At 42.1% G+C, this 23,899-nt stretch overlaps 1 protein-coding gene and 1 pseudogene across 3 annotated transcripts; both read left to right on the top strand.

The window, feature by feature from the left end:
- Positions 1-4,185: 4,185 nt before the first annotated feature.
- Positions 4,186-16,215, top strand: LOC121716126 (E3 ubiquitin-protein ligase TRIM47-like). Of its 3 annotated transcripts, XR_006033771.1 has the most exons (7): positions 4,186-4,829; positions 6,077-6,172; positions 6,730-6,963; positions 8,237-8,396; positions 10,021-10,077; positions 10,507-11,117; positions 16,198-16,215. XR_006033771.1 is itself a non-coding variant. In XM_042102324.1 (6 exons), exons 1-6 carry the CDS (start codon positions 4,239-4,241, stop codon positions 11,019-11,021), a joined length of 1,653 nt encoding a protein of 550 aa, XP_041958258.1. In that variant the 5' UTR covers positions 4,186-4,238; the 3' UTR covers positions 11,022-11,696. The 3 variants fall into 3 exon arrangements, 2 of the variants coding, with proteins under 2 accessions (XP_041958258.1, XP_041958259.1); XM_042102324.1 differs by lacking the exon at positions 16,198-16,215 and having other exon boundaries at positions 10,507-11,696; XM_042102325.1 differs by lacking the exons at positions 10,021-10,077; positions 10,507-11,117; positions 16,198-16,215 and adding an exon at positions 9,739-9,902 and having other exon boundaries at positions 4,187-4,829.
- Positions 16,216-20,626: 4,411 nt separating this feature from the next.
- LOC121716149 overlaps positions 20,627-23,899 on the top strand; it is a 28,693-nt pseudogene continuing 25,420 nt past the window's right edge.

Genomic DNA, 23,899 nt, shown 5'->3' with positions numbered 1-23,899 from the left:
CATGGGCATTGGTGAGTTGACACACTGTAGGCTATGTTAACCAGTTAAGCTTTGGCCAGACCCCCTGTGTGGAGGTCAAACAAGACCCTTTGTGTGGGGATCAGATGGCCATTTGGCCATTTGTGGATTTCAGGCAGGCAGGTACCTTTCTTTGCATGATGCATAATAAGAGTGATTATTATACATTAGGGCTGTCACCACGATTCATTTTGAAAAGCATAACGCTTTAAAAAATATTAACGTAATTAGCGGATTTTGTTTTGTCGTGTCTGGGAATAAAGAGTTGTGATTGTTATATGTATATGGACCGCTTATGGACTTTAATTGTAATGTGCATTCTTATTAACTGTAATGTTGTACTGTATGTATGCTCATGTACTTCCAATGGACTGTGGGGGTTCTGCTTGTTATACGTGGGGTGGGGGATGAGGTTTTTGGAACATGGAGCTGATGAAATGATTGACAGCCAGCTGTTTGCAGTTGGGACTGGGTTGATAGGATTATCAGCTAAGGGACGCTTGGATTGGCTGGCAGCCCAATAAAGTCATTCCGGACACTTTGGGAAGGGGTTGTAAAAAAGGTTTTTACCCCCCCAAAAATATATATTTTTAAAATGCCAATAGAACTCCATATAAAAGACGATTTGCGAATGACAGGGCTGAAATTCCGCCCCGACTGCACTGAGCATGACTTCCTAATTGCTAATTGGATCATAAATATGAGTTGGATGGACAGTGGTGGCCTGTGTGTGCGCTGTTGTAAACTGTAAGTGAAAACAAGTGCTGTGCTGTCCTGTCCCAGCAGCATGCTGTTGAGGTACAATAGGTGAGGGACCAGCATGCTGTTGAGGTACAGTAGGTAAGTAAGGGTCCAGCATGTTGAGGTACAATAGGTAAGGGTCCAGCATGTTGAGGTACAGTAGGTGAGGGTCCAGCATGTTGAGGTACAGTAGGTGAGGGTCCAGCATGTTGAGGTAGGGGAGGGTGAAACATGCTGTTGAGGTACAGTAGGTGAGGGTCCAGCATGTTGAGGTAGGGGAGGGTGAAACATGCTGTTGAGGTACAGTAGGTGAGGGTCCAGCATGTTGAGGTACAGTAGGTGAGGGTCCATGCTGTTGAGGTAGGAGAGCAGGGACGTGCACAGGAATTTTGAGGGGCAGTTGCTCTGACCTGAAAAAAGGGCACCACCCCCCCCCCCAAAAAAAAAAAAAAAAAAAAAAACTCACGGCTATATGCAGGACTGAGAATAACAGCGTCTTTTTAAAAATATATACACAAAGAAGTAAAACACTGAAATACAGCACTCAATCACCTTAACTTATCATTATTTTAATGCCCTTAGTGGTATTTATGTTCTGCTCAGGCAAGATCTTTGAAATGACCTCTAAAATAGCCTATGTTTTTTTAGATTACAATTATTTAGCATGCAGCTCTTTAATCCTGTACTTTCTAGCATGATCCTCTCATCTCATATTTGGTGATCATCACTTAGGCCTTCCTGTCCTGTGCCTCCTCCTGGTCCACATTTTCCTCACATAGTCTGGGGGCTTGTGACTGCTCCTCACCTTAAATATAATGTAATTATGAAACATTGCCATTAGTAGGCTAAAATATCAGTCTGATTAATTAATCAATTCGTCTACACAGTGTCATGTCATCTTTATCACAGTGCAAAGTCTCTGTCTCACCTGCTGGTTGCTTTTCACAGCCAACCCTGCAGTGATTGCTGCCTCCCTGAATTGTCTCTCCCTCTCCTGAATCTGACTCTTCAGTGGGCATATTGGCTTCAAACAATACCCAAAATACTAGTGATAGGATTTACGGATTTATTTTGAATAAAATAATCAATGTGATGCATTACTTCCATCATTTATTCTTCTTGCTAAAACGAAATGTGAGAAACTAACTATCAGCAGACATGTAGCTTAGTTTGCCTAATGCCTATACCAAAAAAAATAGGCTATGTAATAACGGGCTACTTCTCTGCAAGCTATCTGTCTGATTATTTAGGCCATTGGTTCCCAAAGACTGGGTCGCGACCCACGGGTGGGTCTCAGGAGATTTTATTTGGGTCGCCAGCACAATTTATGTTGTGTAATAGGCCTAACTTATGCCATTTAGCCAGGAAAGCTAACAGTTTTCTATTAGGATCTAGTTGGCCCTACTGTATGTGCAATTTTGCATTTAGAATAGCTCTGAAACTGGGGGGCGAACGCGTCGCAGAGGGGACAGCGTGGACATCTCACTCACAAAATGAAACATTTCTGTGGGGCGCCTGCCATGGACCTCGCAGCTCTTCAGCTTGACTGATTAAAATAGTTACCGTGCTGTCAACTAAAGCAGACATCCGTATACCAGACATGACTATTTGCGTCATAGGCTGTAGATATTTTCGATTGTATGCACTCTTTAAAGTTAATAGCAACCTCCTCACATTCCTTAATACTTCGGATTTAAAACACACTACAGCACATTATATTCGGCTACAATTTAAATGGACATTTTAAACGCTATTATTTCCTCTCGTTTTCCACCTCGTGAACTCTAGCCTACAATAAAGGCGCATTATCTTTAGGCTATTGCGCAAAAGCCTCTATAGTTCCATTCGTATCTTTTCGGTAGTCATTTCCAACTTTCCACACTGATGATGCTCAAAATGCAACACAACTGTGCTCAAAGCAGGATGAGAAAAAGAAACAGCTTTGAAAATATTTAACATTGTTTCATGTGTAATTGAGATTGCAGAATTGTGGGAAACTGAGGAGTCAGTGCATCACCAATAGCCTACCTGTAATTGTAGTGGTAGGCCAGACCTAGTAGGCGCTATTATTTGCTCTGAAGTGAATGGGTCGCGATGGTCTGTCATTTTTAAAAAGTGGGTCCCCAGAAAAAAAGTTTGGGAAACACTGATTTAGGCTAAACGTGGCCTGGATTTATGAGGATTTTAATTCATTACATAAAACATGATGACGATGATCGTTCGTTTGTTATACATCACAAACTCACCTTTTCCGACAACGTTGAGTCGTCTCATATGACAACCGCGACAATCTCCTTCTAGGGCCGCTCATGCAGGCTCAGCTCAGGTGCCGGTCGCGTGCAGCGCTGCAGCCACGTAAACGGAGTTTGCCCTTCCCCTACTGACTTCCACTTTCGGTGCCCGAATGGAAGTGAATGCGGCTTTTTGCGATTTTTTTTTATCTAGGCCTACGTGAAATTCTGCATCCATTGTACGATTTATTTATTTATTTTCCCCATTGGAAGAGCAACATGAGTCAAGAAGGGCATATGGGCAGTTGCCCGGGCAACCTGAGCAACCCCCCTGTGCACGTCCCTGTAGGAGAGGGTCCAGCATGTTGAGGTAGATGAGGGTCCAGCTGTTGAGGTAGGTGAGGGTCAGCGTGCTGTGGAAGGTCGCGCTTACCACCTCCACGGCTTTGCTCACTCTGTGATGTAGATGCTATGGTGACTCACTTGAGTCGATGTTGCACACACATTTACCTTTCCAGGGCACTCAGCGTCAGGATGGAGATGCTCACTTTATGGTTCAAGGATACCAGGAAGAGCAAGACGTGGCAGAAGACGTCACCAAACATCAAGTCCATTCCGGAGAGGCAGTAGCCAACACGTAACCATAGCACCACCACCACACTGGGGAGGAAGGAGGTCAGCCAGGGCCAGGTTGAAGAGGAGAGCATGGATCTGCTCTTTCAGGTCCTCATGTCCCAGAGGGCCAGGCAGTTAGATTTCAAATGAACACAACACAATATCTCCACTAGATGGCAGCATTACTCTTCATAGTCATTGAATTAATGGTGCTGTGTAGTATCCATGTATTTTCAATGAGGAAGACCTTCTTAAATGGTTGTTTTATTTTGCAGTATTTGCGGTTACGAAATTAAATTCAATACTTTGACAGTTTTGAAGTTTCTCAGTCAATTTCATCATACATGAAAACTGTGGTGCTTCCTCATGAACAATGAGGATGTTTTACTCTTAGGTTTGAGCAATCAACCAATAATTGTAATAGCCCAGATTAATTGGTAGAATTACATGGCAAACTTTGTCAATGACAAATGTGTATTGGCCGTGATCTGCGCTGCATTGACACACCCCTAAATGCACAGAAGTATTTCCCAATACCAAGCATATGACTACACCGAGTTCAGAGGAAACGAAACTGAAAATAGCCTAGAGAGTGGATTCAAAGGTTCGAAGTGTTTGTCGTACTCTGGAAGAATGGCAGGTGCGATTTCAATGAACCAGGAGGACCTTTTTATCTGTCCGATTTGTTTGGATCTACTGAAAGATCCAGTGACACTTCAGTGTGGACACAATTACTGCACGGGCTGCATCAAGGGTTGCTGGGATCAGGAAGATCAGAAGGGAGTTTACAGCTGCCCACAATGTAGACAGACTTTCTCTCCGAGACCTGTTTTGAACAAAAATAACGTTTTTGCTGAGCTTTTGGAACAGTTCAGGAAGACCAGAATTCAAGGTACTGCTTCTCCTAAGTGTTTTGCTGGACCTGGAGATGTGGAGTGTGACAGCTGCACCACCGGGAGAAAACTAAAAGCGGTCAAGTCCTGCCTGATCTGTTTGTTGTCGTACTGTGAGACTCATCTCCAGCGCCATGATGAACTCTCAGGGAAAAGACACAACGTGGTTGATGTCACAGGTCAGCTACAAGACAAGATCTGCGCTCAACACCAGAGGCTTATGGAGGTATTTTGTCGCACGGATCAGAGTTGCGTCTGTTTGCTATGTCTGGTTGATGAACACAAAGGCCATGACACGGTCTCAGCTGCAGCTGAGAGAACGGAGAAACAGGTAAGCACCGGGAGGGAGTTCAGCTGCAGATGTTTTAGTGCGACACACACCATGGAGAGTATATCCCTTACAAAAAATACCATATAATAATAAATAATCCCTGCAAAACTGCAGTTTTGATATGCATTTTAAACAAGAATTGATTCTTCTAAAAACATTTAAACAAATAGGATTTGATGATAATGATGGCTTATTTTTTCGAAGGTCATGAAGTGAAACAGCATAATCTTTAGGTTAATGATGGCCAGGTTGAATGAAGTTGTCAAAAAACATATGGGCTACTTCAGACAAAAAGCTATCCTCACTTTGAAATGCATAGCCTACCTCGTTGACATGCAATGCCAAATTCATATTCAAGTTCATGCCAGCATTGACAGGGGGCCACCGGAGAACACTTGTATATTATCATCAAGTAGGCTAAATTACCTAGCTAGTCAAAATTATGACTTTCACTATATGTTTTAGTCTTATATGCTTCTGTGGTAAAAATAAAGTATTAAAGGCAAAAAGTAACACACAGGCAAGCCGACCGTACGGCAGAGTACAAAGCTTTACTCACGACGCCACAGACAGGTTACAAACACACAAGCATCCTAGGCAAGCATGAGAGCAACACATCTGTCGTAGACAAATCTAACCATTATTTATAGGACTAAACAGGGTATTCTTGATAGATTATGCCGAATAAAGATAAAATACCTGTCATCATAAAGAAAGCTAATTAAAAGAAAAGCTGGTATTACTCCAGACTCTCTAAGGCAGTTGACCTCAGAGGTCACAGCTAAGAGAAAACCAAAATAACTGAGATCATCCTTGTAATGTCTACATTTCTTTAAAGTGTGTAGCCAATTGGACAACAACATCCTCAGTAGACATTTAACAGCTAAAATGTTGTCTAATTACTGAAAATGTCCCCACACTACTTTGCAGGGGCGGGGGGGCAAAATTATTTTCTATCATAATAGGGCCCATCATTTCTAGTGGTAGTGTTTTTTAACACATCTCTATGTCCAGAAAGGGACAACACAGTTTGTGTTGTTTCTAACACATTCGTTTTAAGAGTATAGTTATACGCATTGCATCAAAATATATTATTAAATGTTTCTTTCAGAAACAGAGCTACACAGAATAGTTTGATGACAAAATGTATAAATTAAAATTTCATGTGAGGACTAATTTACTACTAAATATACAGTGTAAGCACTATGTAGTAATGTGTAGTCTGGTATTGTCACTGTGTCATTTAGAAGGAGATGGAGGAGACCAAGAGGAAACTCCAGCAGAGACTCCAGGAGAGTGAGAAGGAGCTGCTAGAGCTGAGGAAGGCTGTGGAGACTCTCAAGGTGAGTACTGAGAAAACTATAGACCCTTTCAACTGCATAAACAAACAGGTGCGCTCTTTAGGCATTCCCTGTGGCACAGTTAACAACATTGAACTGATGGTAATTTGTGGACAAACACAAATGTAGTACTGACCAGAGTAGAGGACAGCAGCTGGCTGCCATGTCAGAGCTCATCTAGCGGCTAGTTGGTACGTAGCTGTGCAGTGTGTAAACCTCCCTCCCAACACCTTAATAGACGCGCTAGCAGGAGATGCTAGAGCCTGTGGGTTTAATAGACGCGCTAGCAAGATATGCTAGAGCCTGTGGGTTTTAGCTCACTTGCTAGCGTGCTCAACTCCCATTCCGAGGTGCTGCAAGTTGCTGTTCAAGTCAGTACGAGTGCAGGGCTGAGCCGCGTGGTCAACACAATGCAGGTTATACTCAGTCAGGGCTCTCATCCAGTCAGCCAAAGAGGAGTCGGCAAAACTGAGTCACTTTCCAGCTGGTCCACACTGTGGGTAACAGGCTGTGTGAGGGCTGCTTTAGATGGACCCTCCTCTTTGTGTGTCTCCTAACAGAGCTCTGCACAGACAGCAGTGGAGGACAGTGAGAGGATCTTTACTGAGATGATCCGCTCCATTGAGAGAAGGCGCTCTGAGGTGACAGAGCTGATCAGAGCTCAGGAGAAGGCTGAGGTGAGTCGGGCTGAAGGACTCCTGAAGCAACTGGAGCAGGAGATTGCTGAGCTGAAGAGGAGAGATGCTGAGCTGGAGCAGCTTTCACACACAGAGGATCACATCCATTTCCTCAAGGTAACTGTAGTGTAGATAGATTTTTTTTTAGCAGACAAAGTGTTTAATTTCCAACATTATACAATCCTCATTGGAACATACTAATTAAATTGACATATACTACATAATTAAAGTGTCTGTTTCCAGTTGAATTTCTCAGACCAAGGACCCCTTGCTTGATATCAACCTTGTAGCACTACATATTGCATCAAGTTGCTTATTAAATCCAACCAATAATATTATGCAGGACAACTTATTTACATGAGTAGACAGTAATGGCAACAATGCTAATCCATTAAAATAACAATTTTGGACAGAGATCATTTATCTATAGATCAGATATAATTATGACCGACGCGCAGCGAAGCGGCGGTCATATAGGTTTATTCAGATTTTTTTTCTTTTGTGTGTTAGTCAAGAATTCCTCTCTGGTTCCAAAGGCAAAATAGCCTGGACTTAGTCAATACTGAGATGGAAAGAATCATATTATAAACAACACTGACTTCAGGTGGTATTATTATGACCGCCGCGCAGCGCATGCCCAAATTTCCGTCAAGGATTCCCGGGACACTGAAAGACCGGGGTACACGAAACTTGGTGGGCATGTAACCCCACATGGATAGCATGGAACCATCGTTTTTCGTTTTGATCTGTAGCCCCCCCACTGGACTGGACCCCCCGAAAGGAGGGTAGGGCAGACACAGTTCTCTGTGAATATCTTGAGAACCGTAGGGCCTAGGATGACCAATTTTTTGCGTATGTTTGCCTCCAGGGGTCATTTTAACCCATTCCATGTGCACACATGTGCATAAACAGACACACACGCACACACATACATTCACAGTAATCATACGTATGACACATACTCACACAGTAGACATACAGTATATACGCATGCATGCACATGCACACACACAGGCACATAAACAGGCAAACACACAAGCACACACACACCCACCCACCCACACACACACATAAACATAAACATAAACATGTACACGCACACATGCACACAATTCAAGAATTTCTCAGAATTATGAACAGGCAAGATGGGGGTGGGGTTGTATAAAATGTATTTTACATGTGAAATCTATAAACTAATCATGTTTTGGTTCTTGTTGTCTAGCAGATACCAGTGAGAATTGAGTGTGGATAATGCAATTCAGTGAGACAGTTAGAATCATATATGCCTTTTAGCGTGACTTATTTTTGTGGAAAACATGTGCTGGACTGGGCGGCGGTCATATTTTAGTTATCTATTCATCTCTCTCTCTCTCTCTCATTTGCACTGTAGAATTTTCAGTCAGTCAGCCTTCAACCTCAGTCTAAAGACTTATCCAGCACGTCTGTCAGCCAAAGCTGGTCTTTTGAGGCTGTGAAGAAATATGTCTCCACACTGAAGGGGCAGCTGGAGGATTTCTTCAAGCAGGAAGTCATGAAGATCTCTGCAGCAGGTTGGTTATATAGATATTCTTTAGAAAAGGAGAAAAGGTCACATAATATGATGAAATGTATGCAAAGTGCAGCCTTTTCTCATTTTCTGTTAGAGGTTGTTATAGGCATGTAAGTTACAGGCATATATATATATATATATATATATATATATATATATATATACATTCTAGAGTCCAATGCGGCATCTACATATTACGTATAAATATATATATATATATGGTGTCAAGGAATTTACCTCAACATATAGACACAAGAACCACAGCACGTAGTATTGGTTTGCTCACAGACTCTCGGCGCCACGAGGAGAGAGTGCTAGTGAAAGGTATGAAACCCCTCACCATCAGTCTCCGAACCTGCAGCCCAAAAGCAGTGTCTTTTATTGTACAGATACACAAAGAAACAGGATGCCAGACATCTGTCTCCTTCAGTGTGACTTTCCTCAAAACCTACGCACAGACACACTCAGATGTGGGGGGCCTTTTCCTGTGTGTCCCAACTCGAACTCTGTGTCCTTGAAACTCAGCATAATATTTTTGATCACAGAGATGATTTATATATCTGTTTACACAGGTGTTTTATACAATGATAATAATAATTCCTTTACATATGGTTACAGGTATATGAGTTGTTCAGTGCAGCACTTTGAGAAACTATAAAAATTGAGCAAATAAAAAAATTGATTGAAGTCTGCGCCTATACCTGTGCATAGTGATATTCATGCCGTCATGTTGGTCATGGCTAATGGTGAGACGATTCATTAATTAGACGAAGTGACTGTTATGTGCACGTTGTGAGCACAACACAATGATGGGAGAGATACGGAGTAAGTTCCACAAGGTTTACAATTTATTAAGTCCATAAGGTCTCAAAACAAGCAGGGTCGACCGAACGGCCTTCAAACAAAGGCACCTGATGCGACCGGATCAGCAAGCCGTACCAAGCGCCTGGTGCTCTGCTGCTCTCTCTGCCTGCAGAGGGGAGGATCTCCAGCGGATCTGAAGCCATGACCTGTGCAGCGGTGCACCTAATTGGGCTGATTGGCTCCAATCACACCTGTATGGGACATAAGGCAGAACAGAGAAGCCATGGCCTGGGAGAAAGGACAAAGCCATGGCCTGGGAGAAAGGACAAAGCCACGGCCTGGGGGAAAGGACAAAGCCAGCGGACCGTGACTTACAAATGATTACTTGTATTTGTGCCCAGCTGGTTTTGGTCATTCAATGTGTAATATATACCAACTTAATTGACCCATTTGCTCAGCAGTTTGTTGGGTTAAGCAATTGATTCAAATGGTTCCATTACATTAAAATGAATCATCATTTAGCTGACGCTCTTATCCAGAGAGACTCCCAGTGAACTAACTACAGGAACTACTGAAGCAACTTGGGGTTAGGTGCCCTGCTCAGAGGCACAATGGTGGCAGCCCCTGGGATCAAACTCACAACCTTTAGGTGTCCCATTTGGAAGCTCCCGAACCACTAGACCACCTGCCCCCACATCTGAAGGTCTTCTGAACCTGCTCTTCCCCTCCTGATGAAGATCAGTGCTGCTTGAATGAGTGCATCTCCATCTTCACTTTGGTTCAAGTTTGGTTAGTTAAATAATGCATTTCTTCTTACTCAGTGTCTGATGTCCAGGCTGTTTTTACTGAGCCAGTAACCAGAGAAGAGTTCTTAAAGTGTAAGTTGATCTGGTCTACAAACACTGAGACAAACATGTACACACACAGTCATTCATTCAAGTATTTGTGGAATCACACACACACACACACACACACACACACACACAGGCAGTGAAACACACTCACCTGTACACTTGCACACAACCATTCATACAAAAATTTACAGAATCACACACACACACGCACGGACACACTAAAACATAAATACACTTCTTTTAATACTTTTGAATACAAGCAGTGAAATTCACTCTTACTTCATACTTACATACAGCCATTCACACAACAATGTACATAATTACACACGCACGCACGCACGCACGCACACACACACACACACACACACACACACACACACACACACACACACACACACACACACACCTAATTAAAATACAAATCTAATTTTGTCCTCTCTTCTCCCTCATCAGACTCCTGTCACTTCACACTGGATCCAAACACAGCTAATAGAAACCTCCATCTGTCTGAGGGGAACAGGAGAGTGGAGGGGAGAAGAGAGCTCCAGTCTTATCCTGATCATCCAGAGAGATTTGATATTTATTATCAGGTGCTGTGTAGAGAGGGTGTGTCTGGACGCTGCTACTGGGAGGTGGAGAGGAGTGATGCGGTTGCTATAGCAGTCTCATATAAAAGCATCAGCAGGAAAGGAGGGGGTGCTGAGTGTTTGTTTGGATATAATGATCAGTCCTGGAGGTTGGATCTCACCAGCTCCACCTCCTCTTTCAAGCACAATACTAAAGAGACTAAACTCCCTCTAGTGGCCAGCTCCAGAATAGGAGTGTATGTGGATCACAAGGCAGGAACTCTGGCCTTCTACTGTATCTCTGACACAATGACCCTCCTGCACAGAGTCCAGACCACATTCACTCACACACTTTACCCTGGGTTTATTATAAATCCTGGATCATCAGTGAAGCTGTTGTGACCCACCCTGTATACAGCAGAACAGAAATGCAAAGACCCCAGATACAGATAGATGCTGTTATCATATCCACACACACACACACACACACACACACACGTACCCATAAACACATCCCATCTCATCAGCACACAGATAAGCCACCACTCACATGTAAAGATCTGGCTGCTGCCTCTCAGCTGCCTGCTATTCTGTGTTCTTGGGGAAAACGAAAGACCAAAACCACTCCCTCATCTTTGGACCCCAGCAGATATTACAGCATCTGCACCTCTGGACCTCTGCTGGAACACACATCTGCACACTACACACACACTACTGGGTGGGAAATGTGTTGATGAGCCCAGTGTTTCACCCCCTCTGATCCTCTCCCACAATCCATCTCCTCTCCCTCCTGCTCCCCCTAACCCTCCTTCCCCTCCCCCAGGTTTTCAGGCCTTTAGACCCTCTGTGATTGGACACGTGTCTGATGGAAGGTCGAAAGTGAAGTTTATTAAGTTGAGTAGAAGTAAATATTCATGGGGTTGTGCTCAAGAGATTAAAAAAATATATCTGATGTATGATAAAATATACACTTCTTGTTGCAACACGACTGAATCTGTCCAAATTTACCAGATTATGGTGGAAGTCACATTTACAGTTTCTTTTTTAATAAAAAAAACACACATGATCACTACTGTTCACTGAGTCACGTAATCAATTCAATAATCCATGTTTGTTTAATAATAATAATAATAATAATAATAATAATAATAATAATAATAATAATACATTTTATTTAAAGAGCGCCTTTCAGGACACCCAAGGTCGCTTTACAGATAAAACAAATAGAAGAGAAAAAAAAAATATATATATATATATATATATCAAAAAAGGAGAAAAATATATATAGTCCATTTAGCCATATCACAGTCCATAGGCTAGTCTGAAGAGATACGTTTTCAGTTCCTTTTTAAACTGGGCAGTGGATTCACACTGCCTGATGTTGTTTGGAAGTGAGTTCCATAGCTTTGGGGCTGTGTGGGAGAACGCTCTCTCTCCCTGCTGCTGAGGTTCATCAATCCTTCTAAAGTTGTTTGTTATCAATAATAACATGTCAGTGTGAAACCTGGCTGCAGAGGCAGTGGGCTTCTCTGGAAAGTGAATATCAAGAGCTCTGGATGCCCTGTCAACGACCTCCTCCAACAGATGGGGCAGCTCGTCCCCTGTGGGGCTGACTGCACAGGGCTGCGCACAAGGTAGCCCCTCTCCTTCAAATGAGAGAACAGTCTCAACCTCCTCCTCCACAACAGCGAGGACTCCCCGCGCACCCTGGCTACTCTTCCCATCTTCCTCGCTGGCCCATCGGAAACAGGAGAACCCGCACGTTTAGAAGAGAAAAAAACAACAACGGGCCTCCCTGGTGTGTACAGGCATAAGAAGACAATTCATGCACGACTGGGGGGTGTCCCTCGCCAAAATTGCATGTTGATGGCCCAAACACAACACACACCTATCATGGCCATCCTCCATAGGCATAGAAATGCCACAACCAAGGCATTTGTGGCCCTGATGGTGCTCCATATTGGAAGCGGGGCCAGCGGAAAGACGCTCCGTTTACAGCCACAGACGCACGTGAATAGGGAAGAGGCCAAAGCCACCTGTGTGCTACGAGCTAAAACTGGCTAGCGCAGTACACGGGCTGTTCCTGAGTGCGCTAGCGGGCAGCAGCACGGGCAATACAGTGCAGGAACGAGGCATCTACCGACACAGCGGCAGCCGCACCTATACTTACCTGTAGACACGTGTCACGCCGAAACTAATCAGCCGTGACAATGAGAACCGTGACGTCGGGAGCCAGCTGGAGTATAGCTCACTCGTTCCACTGACGAGGTCTCTGGCCGTACAAAAAACAGGCTCAGGAATCACCGCTGCAATTCTCACTAACCGGAGCACGAAGTTGGGCAATCCGAGAGATGACGAGGAAGCTAGCTGGAATGGAGTTCACCCACCTCGACCGACCGGAGCCTGCGCCGTTCAGTGGGGAGTCGCACTCGTGCGTAACCCGTGGGTTTCACGCGCAATACACCGACAGGACTGGCACAGCCTTTGCTAGCAGCCAGGAACCGAGTGAGGACACTGGGTATGACTGAGTAAGTTGTAATTTGTAATGGTGCCGCGACACTCGCCACCTCCGAACTCCAGACAAACAAACTTTGGCGAGGGCTTCTGCGGATAGACTCCCGCGAGTCCGCAGTGTCACACCACCGAGAGCCGGACACCGGCTTTAGAAGTTGGAACGGAAAGTTCACTCGTTTACAGCTGACCGAAGCCAGCCAAGCAAGGATTCCCGAACAACGCGTGAGCCACGGGTTACGTGTCGTGCACAATACGCTAGCGAGGGATTTGACCACCTTCAAGCCAAGAAGGAGGATGAAAAAGCTACAACAATCCAGGGGCTGCCCATAGACAGACGCCCAGTCCAAGACTGACGCATTTATCCAAAGCCACTTACAGCAATAATATAACATTGAATTGCTTCTTATGGTCCCCTGGCCTGTGCATTTAAATCATTTCCTAAAAAAAAGTCCTATTCTATGGACAGATGCGCTGAAACAATTGTTCTTGCCCAAATCACCACTTTTACAGTGATCCAGGAAGTCATTTTTCCCTTTAAATGGCATTTTCCAAGGTGTACATCCGGACGTGTTAATGACCACTTCTGTTCAGATTTATGGAGTTGCCTACCTCGCATCCATAAGAAGTTCAATTTTTGGGATGCATCAGAATGTGTTCATACAACAAAATGTACATAATCAAATGCGTCTCAGACCACCTGGGCAAGTGGTTTGAGTGATTGAATCACAGTGTGTCTTGGTCCTTTGCGGCTGATTCCCAAACCCGCCACTGCAAGTGTGTGTCGCTTTGGATAAAAGAGTCTGCTGAATATCAGTCAACTTTATCTTTGGTCCTTGTTTACACTTGTATTACCCCTATCATGCACGCATTATGGAAAAAAAATTGTCTAGATTTTTTTAATATTGATTTTATTACTCTATATGAGCCTAAAACTGAAAATCATTTTGAATTTTTTAAAAATATGATTTTATATAGAAGTTATTTTACTGTCCACGTATGTGGACAGTGCGCAACAATGGGGTAAAAAATAATAAAGAGTAATAACAGAAAATATGGACCATTATGTGACTTTAATGCAAAAAACCAACAGTTTTTTTCAAGTACATCATAACAGTAATGATTTTAATGGCATAGAAGGATATTCTAAAGATGTTATGCAACATTACAAAGATTTAACATTTTAAATAGTTATTTATAATAGTATTTGATCATTTTTTTTAACATATTTCGTAACAGATAACATATAAAAAATATTTGTCCAGTTAAAAAGAAGTAGATTGTACAATCATATCATGTTGGTTATGTCATTAACTGCAGAAAAATATTTTTTACCATGTCAATTAGAAGATAATGTTTACAAACATCTCGAAAGATTTGAAAAATGTTTTAAGTTTCAAAAACTGATTGATTTTACAATCATTTCTGTAATGTTATGAACAGCATATTACCTTTTTAGCATGTAACATATTTTTAAACATATTTGTGTGTGTGTGTGTGTACTGTATGTGTGGGTGTGTGTACTGTATGTGTGTGTCTGTATGTGTGTGTGTGTGTGTATTGTGTGTTTATGTGTGTGTGTGTACTGTGTGTACTGTGTGTGTGTGTGTACTGTATGTGTGTGTGTACTTTATGTCTGTGTGTGTGTGTGTGTGTGTGTGTGTACTGTATGCCTGTGTGTGTGTGTACTGTATGTGTGTGTGTTTGTGTGTGTGTACTGTATGTGTGTGTGTGTATGTGTGTGTACTGTATGTGTGTGTGTGTGTACTGTGTGTGTGTGTGTGTACTGTACGTGTGTGTATGTGTACTGTATGTGTGTGTGTGTGTGTGTGTTTGTGTACTGTATGTGTGTGTGATTGTGTATGTGTGTGTGTTTGTGTGTGTACTGTGTGTGTGTGTGTGTGTGTGTGTGCTGTATGTGTGTGTGTGTGTGTGTATGTATGTGTTTGTGTGTGTGTACTGTATGTGTGTGTGTGTGTGTGTGTGTGTTTGTGTGTGTGTACTGTATGTGTGTGTGTGTACTATGTGTATGTGTGTACTGTATGTGTGTGTACTGTATGTGTGTGTTTGTGTGTGTGTGTACTGTATGTGTGTGTGTGTGTGTGTGTGTGTACACCACTTAGTCACCACCTAATATATTACTCTTTGCAAAACATGCACACCATTCATTGGTCTCTATATATTTCTGTAATGTTGTCATTATAGGCAGTTCACATAATTTATAACATGTAGTTTGGTCATTATTTATCTTTACCAAATGTTTGTTTCTTTGTAATTTAAAGTAGTTAAATTCATATTTGAACAATACAAATAAAAAAAACTTCCTAGTTACAAAATCAGATTTTTGGTAATTTAACTCCTCTGTTGCGCAACGTCCACATACGTGGACAGTTGGTTTTTAGTGTCTACAAACTATATTTTACATCAAATTTCATTTCTAAACACATAGAGTTGTTCAACACACTCTCCTGTACACCATAATATTTTTTTTCACCTGATTTTGCCTTCTTGAGTTGAAACTTTTTACAGATATGCCTGGAGCATTCGGCACATGGTCATTACTGTCAGCCATGTTGAATTGATGATGTCATCAAGCAGTCAATATTCCAAATATAAGATTATACATATTGTTAATATATTGCAATGGATCTATTAAAACTGCCCTCAAGTGGATTGGAGTATATCAACATGATAAACATGTTATCAGAGTTAAAGTTACTGTCCACAAATGTGGACATTGCGCATGAAAGGGCACTGTCCACTTATGATGAGATGGCCAAACACACATTTAAAAAATGAAAACAAAGTAAAAGGGGTCCTAGTGTGGAGAGATGAGGTGCAGGTGCAGCACTTCCACCAGTGGCCTACAGGGGGCAGCAGCTGCACTGGCGCTCTGTCTCCACAAGGTGGCACTACAGATCCATGGATTGTTGGGGTCAGTGCATTCTCCTTATCTTGTTCTCTCTCTCTCTCTCTCTCTCTCTCTCTCTCTATCTCTCTCTCTCTCTCTCTCTCTCTCTCTCTCACACACACACGCACAATCTGAATCAGAGAGTATGGGTAGGAGACACACACACACACACACACACACTATAATAATAATAATAATAATAATAAAGCTTTATTTGTATAGCACCTTTCATACACAGAATGCAGCTCAAAGTGCTTTACATTTGAAGCATGTAACACAATAATAGTCAGTCAGTCATTATCAATCACTTTTCTTTGCTGTTTATGATCTACTCAGCAACATATCAAAAATATAGAAAATGACGTCATAAGACTGGCAGCCTTAACCCTCTTACCCCCCACAAGCACGCCATATGGCAACTGTGGCAAGGAAAAACTCCCATATTCCAGGAAGAAACCTTGAGCAGAACCTGACTTAATAGGGGGAGCCCATCTGCTTCTGGCTGGCTGCGCCCTCCAATAGTAGCAGATGTAGAATAATCTGAAAATGTAGTCTACAGGATAAGATGAGTTAACTAAAAGCTTTCCTGTACAGGTATGTTTTCAGATCTTTTTAAAAAATATTTACTGAACTCGCCTGCTTGATGTACAGAGGCAGGGTGTTCCATAGTTTGGGGGCATAATGGATAAACGCAGCTTCTCCACTTTGTTTGTGGAGCACTTTGGGTACGATTAAAAGATTAGAATTGGATGATCTAAGTTTCCTTTGTGGTTGATAAGATATTAAAAGCTCAGAGATATATGAAGGTGCTATGCCATTCAGAGCTTTGTAAGTAATTAACATAACCTTAAAATCAATTCTATAGGAAATAGGGAGCCAGTGCAGTTCAGCCAACACAGGGGTGATGTGTTCTCTCTTCTTAGTCTTAGTTAAAAGTCTAGCCGCAGAGTTCTGTATGAGTGCCAATTTCTTTAGATGTTTTTTGGGAAGACCAGTGAAAAGTGCATTGCAGTAGTCTAACCTGCTAGTGATAAAGGCGTGAATTAGTTTTTCTGCATCTTGTTGAGTTAAAAAGGGCCGCACTTTGGCAATATTTCTCAAGTGGAAATAGGCTGTCTGAGTAACTTTACTGATATGGGGCTTAAAACTTAACTCTACATCTAAGATGACACCGAGGCTTGTTACTTTTGGTTTGACCTGGTGTGCCAAGTTCCCCAGATTACTAAGAATAATATCTCGCTTTAGTTTTGGTCCAACCAGAAGTACCTCTGTTTTGTCATCATTTAGTTTCAAAAAGTTTTTGCTCATCCACTGATTAATGGAGGTTAGGCATGCAGTGAGGGAGCAAAGGCCATCTGGGTTAGTTGGCTCCACAGAAAGATACAATTGGGTATCATCTGCGTAGCTGTGGAAGTTTACATTATGCTGACTTATGACGTTTCCCAATGGAAGCATATATAGAGAAAATAGCAGGGGACCAAGGCAGCTCCCCTGGGCCACACCAAAAGGCAAGTCATGTTTTTCAGATACATGATCTCCTAGACTGATATAAAAATCTCTGCCAGTAATGTAGGTTTGAAACCAGTTTAGAGCATTATCAGAGAGACCCACCCACTTCGCAAGGCGGTGAATTAGGATGCTATGATCAATGGTGTCAAATGCCGCACTCAAATCCAGAAGAATAAGGATTGAGACTTTGTTTGAGTCGGTAGCTAGTCTGAGATCATTGACTATTTTTACTAGAGCCGTTTCTGTGCTGTGATTTGATCTAAAACCTGATTGGAATTTTTCAAGGATACTGTTTTCGTTGAGGAAGGTATTTAACTGATTACAAACAACTTTTTCAAGTACTTTGCTCAAAAACGATAGATTTGATATAGGCCTGTAGTTGCTCAGATTGGTATGGTCAAGATTTGACTTTTTAAGTAAAGGTTTCACAACAGCGGTTTTAAAAGCAGTTGGAAATATACCTGTTTCTAATGAGGTATTTATTACCTTGAGAAAAAAGGGAGCTAAGCCATCATATACTTTTTTGAGGAATGTAGTAGGGATTGGATCTAAAACACATGTTGAGGAGCCGGTTTGAGTTATAATTTTACCAAGCTCAGATTGAGTAATAGTGCTAAAGGACCTTAATTTTGGGGGGCTGTTTTTGGGTGTACTATCAAACATATTACTTGTGTTACCAATAGCCTCCCTTATAGAAATGACTTTGTTTTTGAAGAAGTCTGCAAATTCTTCGCATCTTAGAGAGGATGCCTGACTGAGTGTATCAAAAGGTGTTTGATGCAATAGCCTATCAATGGTAGAGAACAACACCCTAGAGTTTCCACTGTTTTCAGCAATTACCTTAGAGAAGTGGTTCCTCCTCTCATTCCGAATAGCTCTATTATAATTTGCAATTTTTTCTTTTAGAATGGCACGGTGAACCTGTAACTTAGTTTTTCTCCATGTTCTCTCAGCTTTCCTACATGATCTTTTTAGATCATGGATATTTTCGTTCATCCAAGGTGTCAGTTTGCTACAGGGCCTTTTTTTAGTCTTTAAGGGTGCCACTCTGTCAAGCAGAGCGCCTAATTCACGATTAAGAGCCTCTACCATTTGATCAATGGGATGATGTAAAATATCTAAATTTATGGAGTCTATAAGAGCTATGAACTGCTGTTCTGCTCTAATGTCCAAGAGTCGCGATTTGATTACAATTTCGGGATGAATTTTTGGTAGTATGTAGTACTATATTAAAAGATACACAATGATGATCAGACATATTTATATCATTTACTGATAAGTCTGTGACTTCTATCCCTCTGGAAATGACTAGATCGAGGGTGTTGCCAAGGTTGTGGGTGGGTCCTGTAACATGCTGCTTTAGCTCTAAACTGTCCAACACATTAAGGAACTTACTGGCTTTAGCATCAGTTGTCTTATTGACATGAATATTGAAGTAGCCATTTACAATTATCCGATCATAGCTAGTGATGATGAGCGACATAAGTTCAGAAAACTGGTCGAGAAAGCCAGTCCATAGTTTAGGAGGGCGGTATAAGGTTAATAGAAGTACAGCTGGGTCAGCCTTCAGAGTGAGGGCAATATACTCAAAGGAAGCGAATTCGCCAAAGTTGACTCGTGTGCAACTATATTTGTTTGAGAGAATGGAGGCAATTCCACCACCTCGTTTGCCTTGTCTAATTGAGTTGAAGAAATTATAATTTGGGGGACAAGTCTCAACAAGAACAGCTTCGCTGTCTGAAGTCAGCCAGGTTTCAACAAGAAACAGAAAATCCAATTTTTTTTCACTAATAAAATCATTGATTGCAAAGGTTTTGGTAGTAAGTGCACCTATATTTAGTAAACCCATGTTAGCTGAAAATGCCTCTGGCTTTTGAGGAATATGCTGAGGTATGGAAAGAATATTTGTTAGGTTTCTAGTTTTAAATTTGTCTTTTCTTTTTACTATACGTTGGGTAGAAATCAACGTTGGAATAGAACTATAAGCATAAGTCATGCTATTGCATGACACAGCTTGATCTATGGTAGTAGTATTGTATGTTACCCTGCAGAAAACATTCTCAGACTCATCCACATGTATAATGCCATTCGAATCAATACCTGGGGGGCGTGAATCTAATATTTTCTACAGAATGTCAATGCCTCAGTGTGGACGCTATGTTGTCAGAGAGTAGCCTGGCTCCATGTTGGTTTGGGTGGAGACCATCACGCTTCAGCATACTGGGCCTCTCCCAGAACAAGCCCCAGTTGTTGACATAGGGGATGCTTAGGGAAGCGCAGTAGCGTTTGAGCCAGGTGTGGAGATCGAACAGTCTGGACCATCTCTCACACAAACAATGACAGAGAGAAAGAGAGAGAGAGAATTCAAATGTAATTCAGATTTTCTTGTAAGTGACTAGCTAACATGTTTCTTTTTAATTAAATACCAGTATAACCAAGTGGAAAAACTGATAAATTGGCAGATTACACAAAATTTGAGGATCTGTATGACACAACCGACTCAAACGACTCAAGCCCAAGTCAAAGGCTGAATATTTTGTAAATCTTGTTTACTGACTCCACTAGATGCAAGAAATAAATAGCTGAAACATTGCTGGCAGATTGTTATGGTAACAGCCATCTCAGGCATGCGGAAAGACTAGTTTAGATCACGACTCCTATAGTCAAGCACTTCTGAGCAAAATACCAACTAAATTTGCAATAACATGAGATATTGGAGCAGGATGGTTATATCACCTTAAGCCACGTTTTTGGGCCCCTGGTCCAGCATGGGACCCCCACTACAAGGCCTTTGGGCCACTGATGTCAATGTTCATGTGGGGTTTGTGTTCGCTCAGTGGACCATTTGGACTCTTAGAGACTGAAGAGGAAATGGAAACCTTGAATACAAAAACAATCTGTGAACAGATGAACCTGGAAAGACCAGTTAACATACTTCAAGCCCATGGACACACCCAGCCAGCTCAGGCATTCTAAAAAGGCTGTTTGGATTTATCTTATAACAGCATACAGAATGATCACAGTGTGTTCCAGCCACTTTAAAGCTAATCTAATCCCACCCCTTTAGATAAAGTTGCTGTCACTCCTCCTTATCCATGTGGCAGCCACTCCTTCTGATGATAATACAGGAAACCAAAAGTGACCTTTCACACTGCTGTCTCCTCTCCTGCTGTGTGTGATCGGGACGAAACATGCCGCACGCTTCAGCCAAAAGACAGGAGTCCTTCACTTGTCCAGTTTGTCTGGATCTACTGAAGGATCCAGTCTCCATTCCATGTGGACACACGTATTGTTTGGGCTGCATTAAAGGCTGCTGGGATCAGGAGGATGGTAAAGGCATCTACAGCTGCCCCCAGTGCAGACAGACATATAGGCCAAGACCTGCTGTCAGTAAAAACACTCTGATTGCTGAGATGGTGGAGGACTTCAGGAAGACTGGACTCCAGACTGCTGCTCCTGCTCAGTGTTCTGCTGGACCTGGAGATGTGGAGTGTGACGTCTGCACTGGGAGAAAACTCAAAGCTGTGAAGTCCTGTCTGGACTGTCTGTTGTCTTACTGTGAAAGTCACCTCAAAGTTCACAATGATGTGAATCCAGGTAGAAAACATTCAGTGGTTGATGCCACAGGCCAGCTGCAGGAGAGGATCTGCTCACGTCATAAGAAGGTGCTTGAAATATTTTGTCGTACCGATCAGAGTTGTATCTGCTATCTGTGCACGATGGACGAACATAAAGGCCATGACACAATCACAGCTGATGCAGAATGGGAAAACAAACAGGTGAGTCTTATTTTATTTGAAAGGGGTGATACTCATATAATGTGTTTGAATAACTGCAAGAACATTCTTCTTCTTAAAGTCTACTGATTTTCTACAGAGTCTCTTTCTCAGTAGAGAAGACATGAACCAGGAAATCATGTTTTTAGTATTGCCCATTTTTGCTTTTGTTCATGCAAAGCACACTGAATAATTCCGGTGTATTAAATATGCAATATAAATGAACTTGCCTCAAATATGTCTGCCTTTTTATCAACAGAAGCAGTTGGGTCAGACCCAGAGAAGATTCCAGCAGAGTATCCTGGAGAGAGAGAAGGAGCTGCAGGAGTTGAGGAAGGCTGTGGAGACTCTCAAGGTGAGTACTGACCAAAGGAAAGATAACACTGACACCATGAAACACTTTCAGCTTCACCTCCCTCTGTGTGTCTCCTGCCCTCCTCTTTGTGTGTCTCCTAACAGAGCTCTGCACAGACAGCAGTGGAGGACAGTGAGAGGATCTTTACTGAGATGATCTGCTCCATTGAGAGAAGGCGCTCTGAGGTGAAAGAGCTGATCAGAGCTCAGGAGAAGGCTGAGGTGAGTCGGGCTGAAGGACTCCTGAAGCAACTGGAGCAGGAGATTGCTCAGCTGAAGAGGAGAGATGCTGAGCTGGAGCAGCTTTCACACACAGAGGACCACATCCATTTCCTGAAGGTAACATTGACCTGTCCTCTTGAAACTGAAACTAAATGTAAAAAATATGTTTATTTAGTAAATACCTTCCTGTGCAAAATATGTCATGCTCATATTAACAGTGTGTAATAAAATCTGTATGTGTGCGGTATGATGTGTGATAAATATGAAAAATACATTGTATTGCTTTACATCCAATAAGACTGCTTTATTTGCAATCTAGACTGCTTCTGAAGATCAGTCCATGGATCCCTTTAACGTGTTGTGTTACTGCTTATTCCATAAATCCCTAAAACCCACAGGTGTACCTCAAACAGTTTCTGTGAATTTAATTTAGTGAATTTAATTTTAGTTTTCAACTAAATGAGCCAGTAACCAAATTAGGTAATTAGAACTGCTGCATCATCATTCTGGTTTAGCTGCCCTTTGACGGGACAGTCTAGTGTGCTGGTGGCCCCTCCCTGGGCTCAAGGCCAATTAAGGAAAAGGCCTGTTTACCCAGCAGCTGTGTTAGTGTCATGTTATGCTGTAGGGGCACTGTAGAGGTGGTCAGTACAGTACGCCCTCCCTGATGCCAACCCTTACTAAAAACAACAGCTTGTGTCATGGCCTCTCTTCCCAGTCCATGTCTTCTTCATGGTGTTTTGATAAAGATACTACAGCACACACACTTACTGTAAACACACTAATGCATAATTACACACACACTAAACCAACTGAACCCACTATGTCTGCAGTCTTCTCACCTTGTGTGTGTTTCTGTCTGCAGAATGTTGTGTCAGTCACTGGTGCTCCTTGGTGTACAGTTTCAACCAGCATGACCTTCAGCCAAAGTTTCTCTTTTGAGGCTGTGAAGGAATCTGTCTCTGCAGTGAAGAAGCAGCTGGAGGAGAAACTAAGTGGCATCTTCAAGCAGGAAGTAGCCAAGATATCTGCAGCAGGTTGGGCAATCATCTAGAATTGACACAACAATGAACTACTTTTACAAAACACTGTTATGTCTGAATTGTTATGGATTGATTTTGACTGTATTATCTGTGTCTCTCAACAGTGGCGCATATCCAGATCATCCAGTCTTTACAATGTGAGTTACATGCCATGTACATGCCCTTCTACAGCTGAAACAAAACTTCCTTTCAGAGATAACAGGCCTGTTACAGATACTAAAAGGAAACATTTTCCAAAAAAGTGGAGTACAGATGAAGATAATATATGCAAAGCAAGATGTGTGTTGGTTTGTTCTGTTGATCCTGGGTGAATGAGTGTCTCTGTGATGGTTCCCAGATACTGATCCTGAACTCCCAGTCAGAAGAACAAACAGTAAGGAGGGACTGCCACCATACAGTAAGTCTTTAATGACTTATTCTAACAGCCTCCAAGGATTTACATCTGGGGTCTAGCAACGTAATGATAGTTTCACTGACTCTTTTGATTTTTAAAAACTTCTTTCAGCTGCCAAACCTAAGAGACATGGGGGTGTGGCTGGGCCCCAGAGTTTGAACTGAAGGCCCTTTAGATGTATCAATATGTATCAATAATAGCAAACAAAAGCAGAAGCTGAGATCAGAGATGGGGTTAGAATTCAGCTTTAACAAACAGTAACTTTATAATGCACTCCAACTAATACATTACTAATCACACCCATTGCTTCTGCAGTTGTCTTGTGTGATAATGAACTGATTGTGGTGGGTTAGAACTGAAGGGCCTATAAACATGCCCCTACCCTCCTAATGAAGATAAGGGACTCGTCAGTGGGAGGACCCATATAAACCTTCTTTATACAATCTCTACTGATGTGATTTAAAAATCAGTGTGCTGTCATCAATATATATTCTCTTTATACTGTAAATGCAACTGTTTTATTGGTATAGTTAAGTGATATTTTCTGTTTCAGTGTCTGA

This window comes from Alosa sapidissima, chromosome 8 (assembly GCF_018492685.1).
Source record: "Alosa sapidissima isolate fAloSap1 chromosome 8, fAloSap1.pri, whole genome shotgun sequence".
NCBI lineage: Eukaryota > Metazoa > Chordata > Actinopteri > Clupeiformes > Clupeidae > Alosa > Alosa sapidissima.
Note: the sequence above shows the minus strand (reverse complement) of the source record. Positions and strands in the feature narration are given on the sequence as shown.

Excerpts from the sequence above, each read along its gene's own strand:
- LOC121716126 (XM_042102324.1), top strand. The coding sequence starts at position 4,239 with ATGGCAGGTGCGATTTCAATGAACCAGGAGGACCTTTTTATCTGTCCG. Across the intron at positions 4,830-6,076 it reads CTGAGAGAACGGAGAAACAG|AAGGAGATGGAGGAGACCAA; the intron begins GTAAGCACCGGG and ends TGTGTCATTTAG. Across the intron at positions 10,078-10,506 it reads CAGAGAAGAGTTCTTAAAGT|ACTCCTGTCACTTCACACTG; the intron begins GTAAGTTGATCT and ends CTCCCTCATCAG.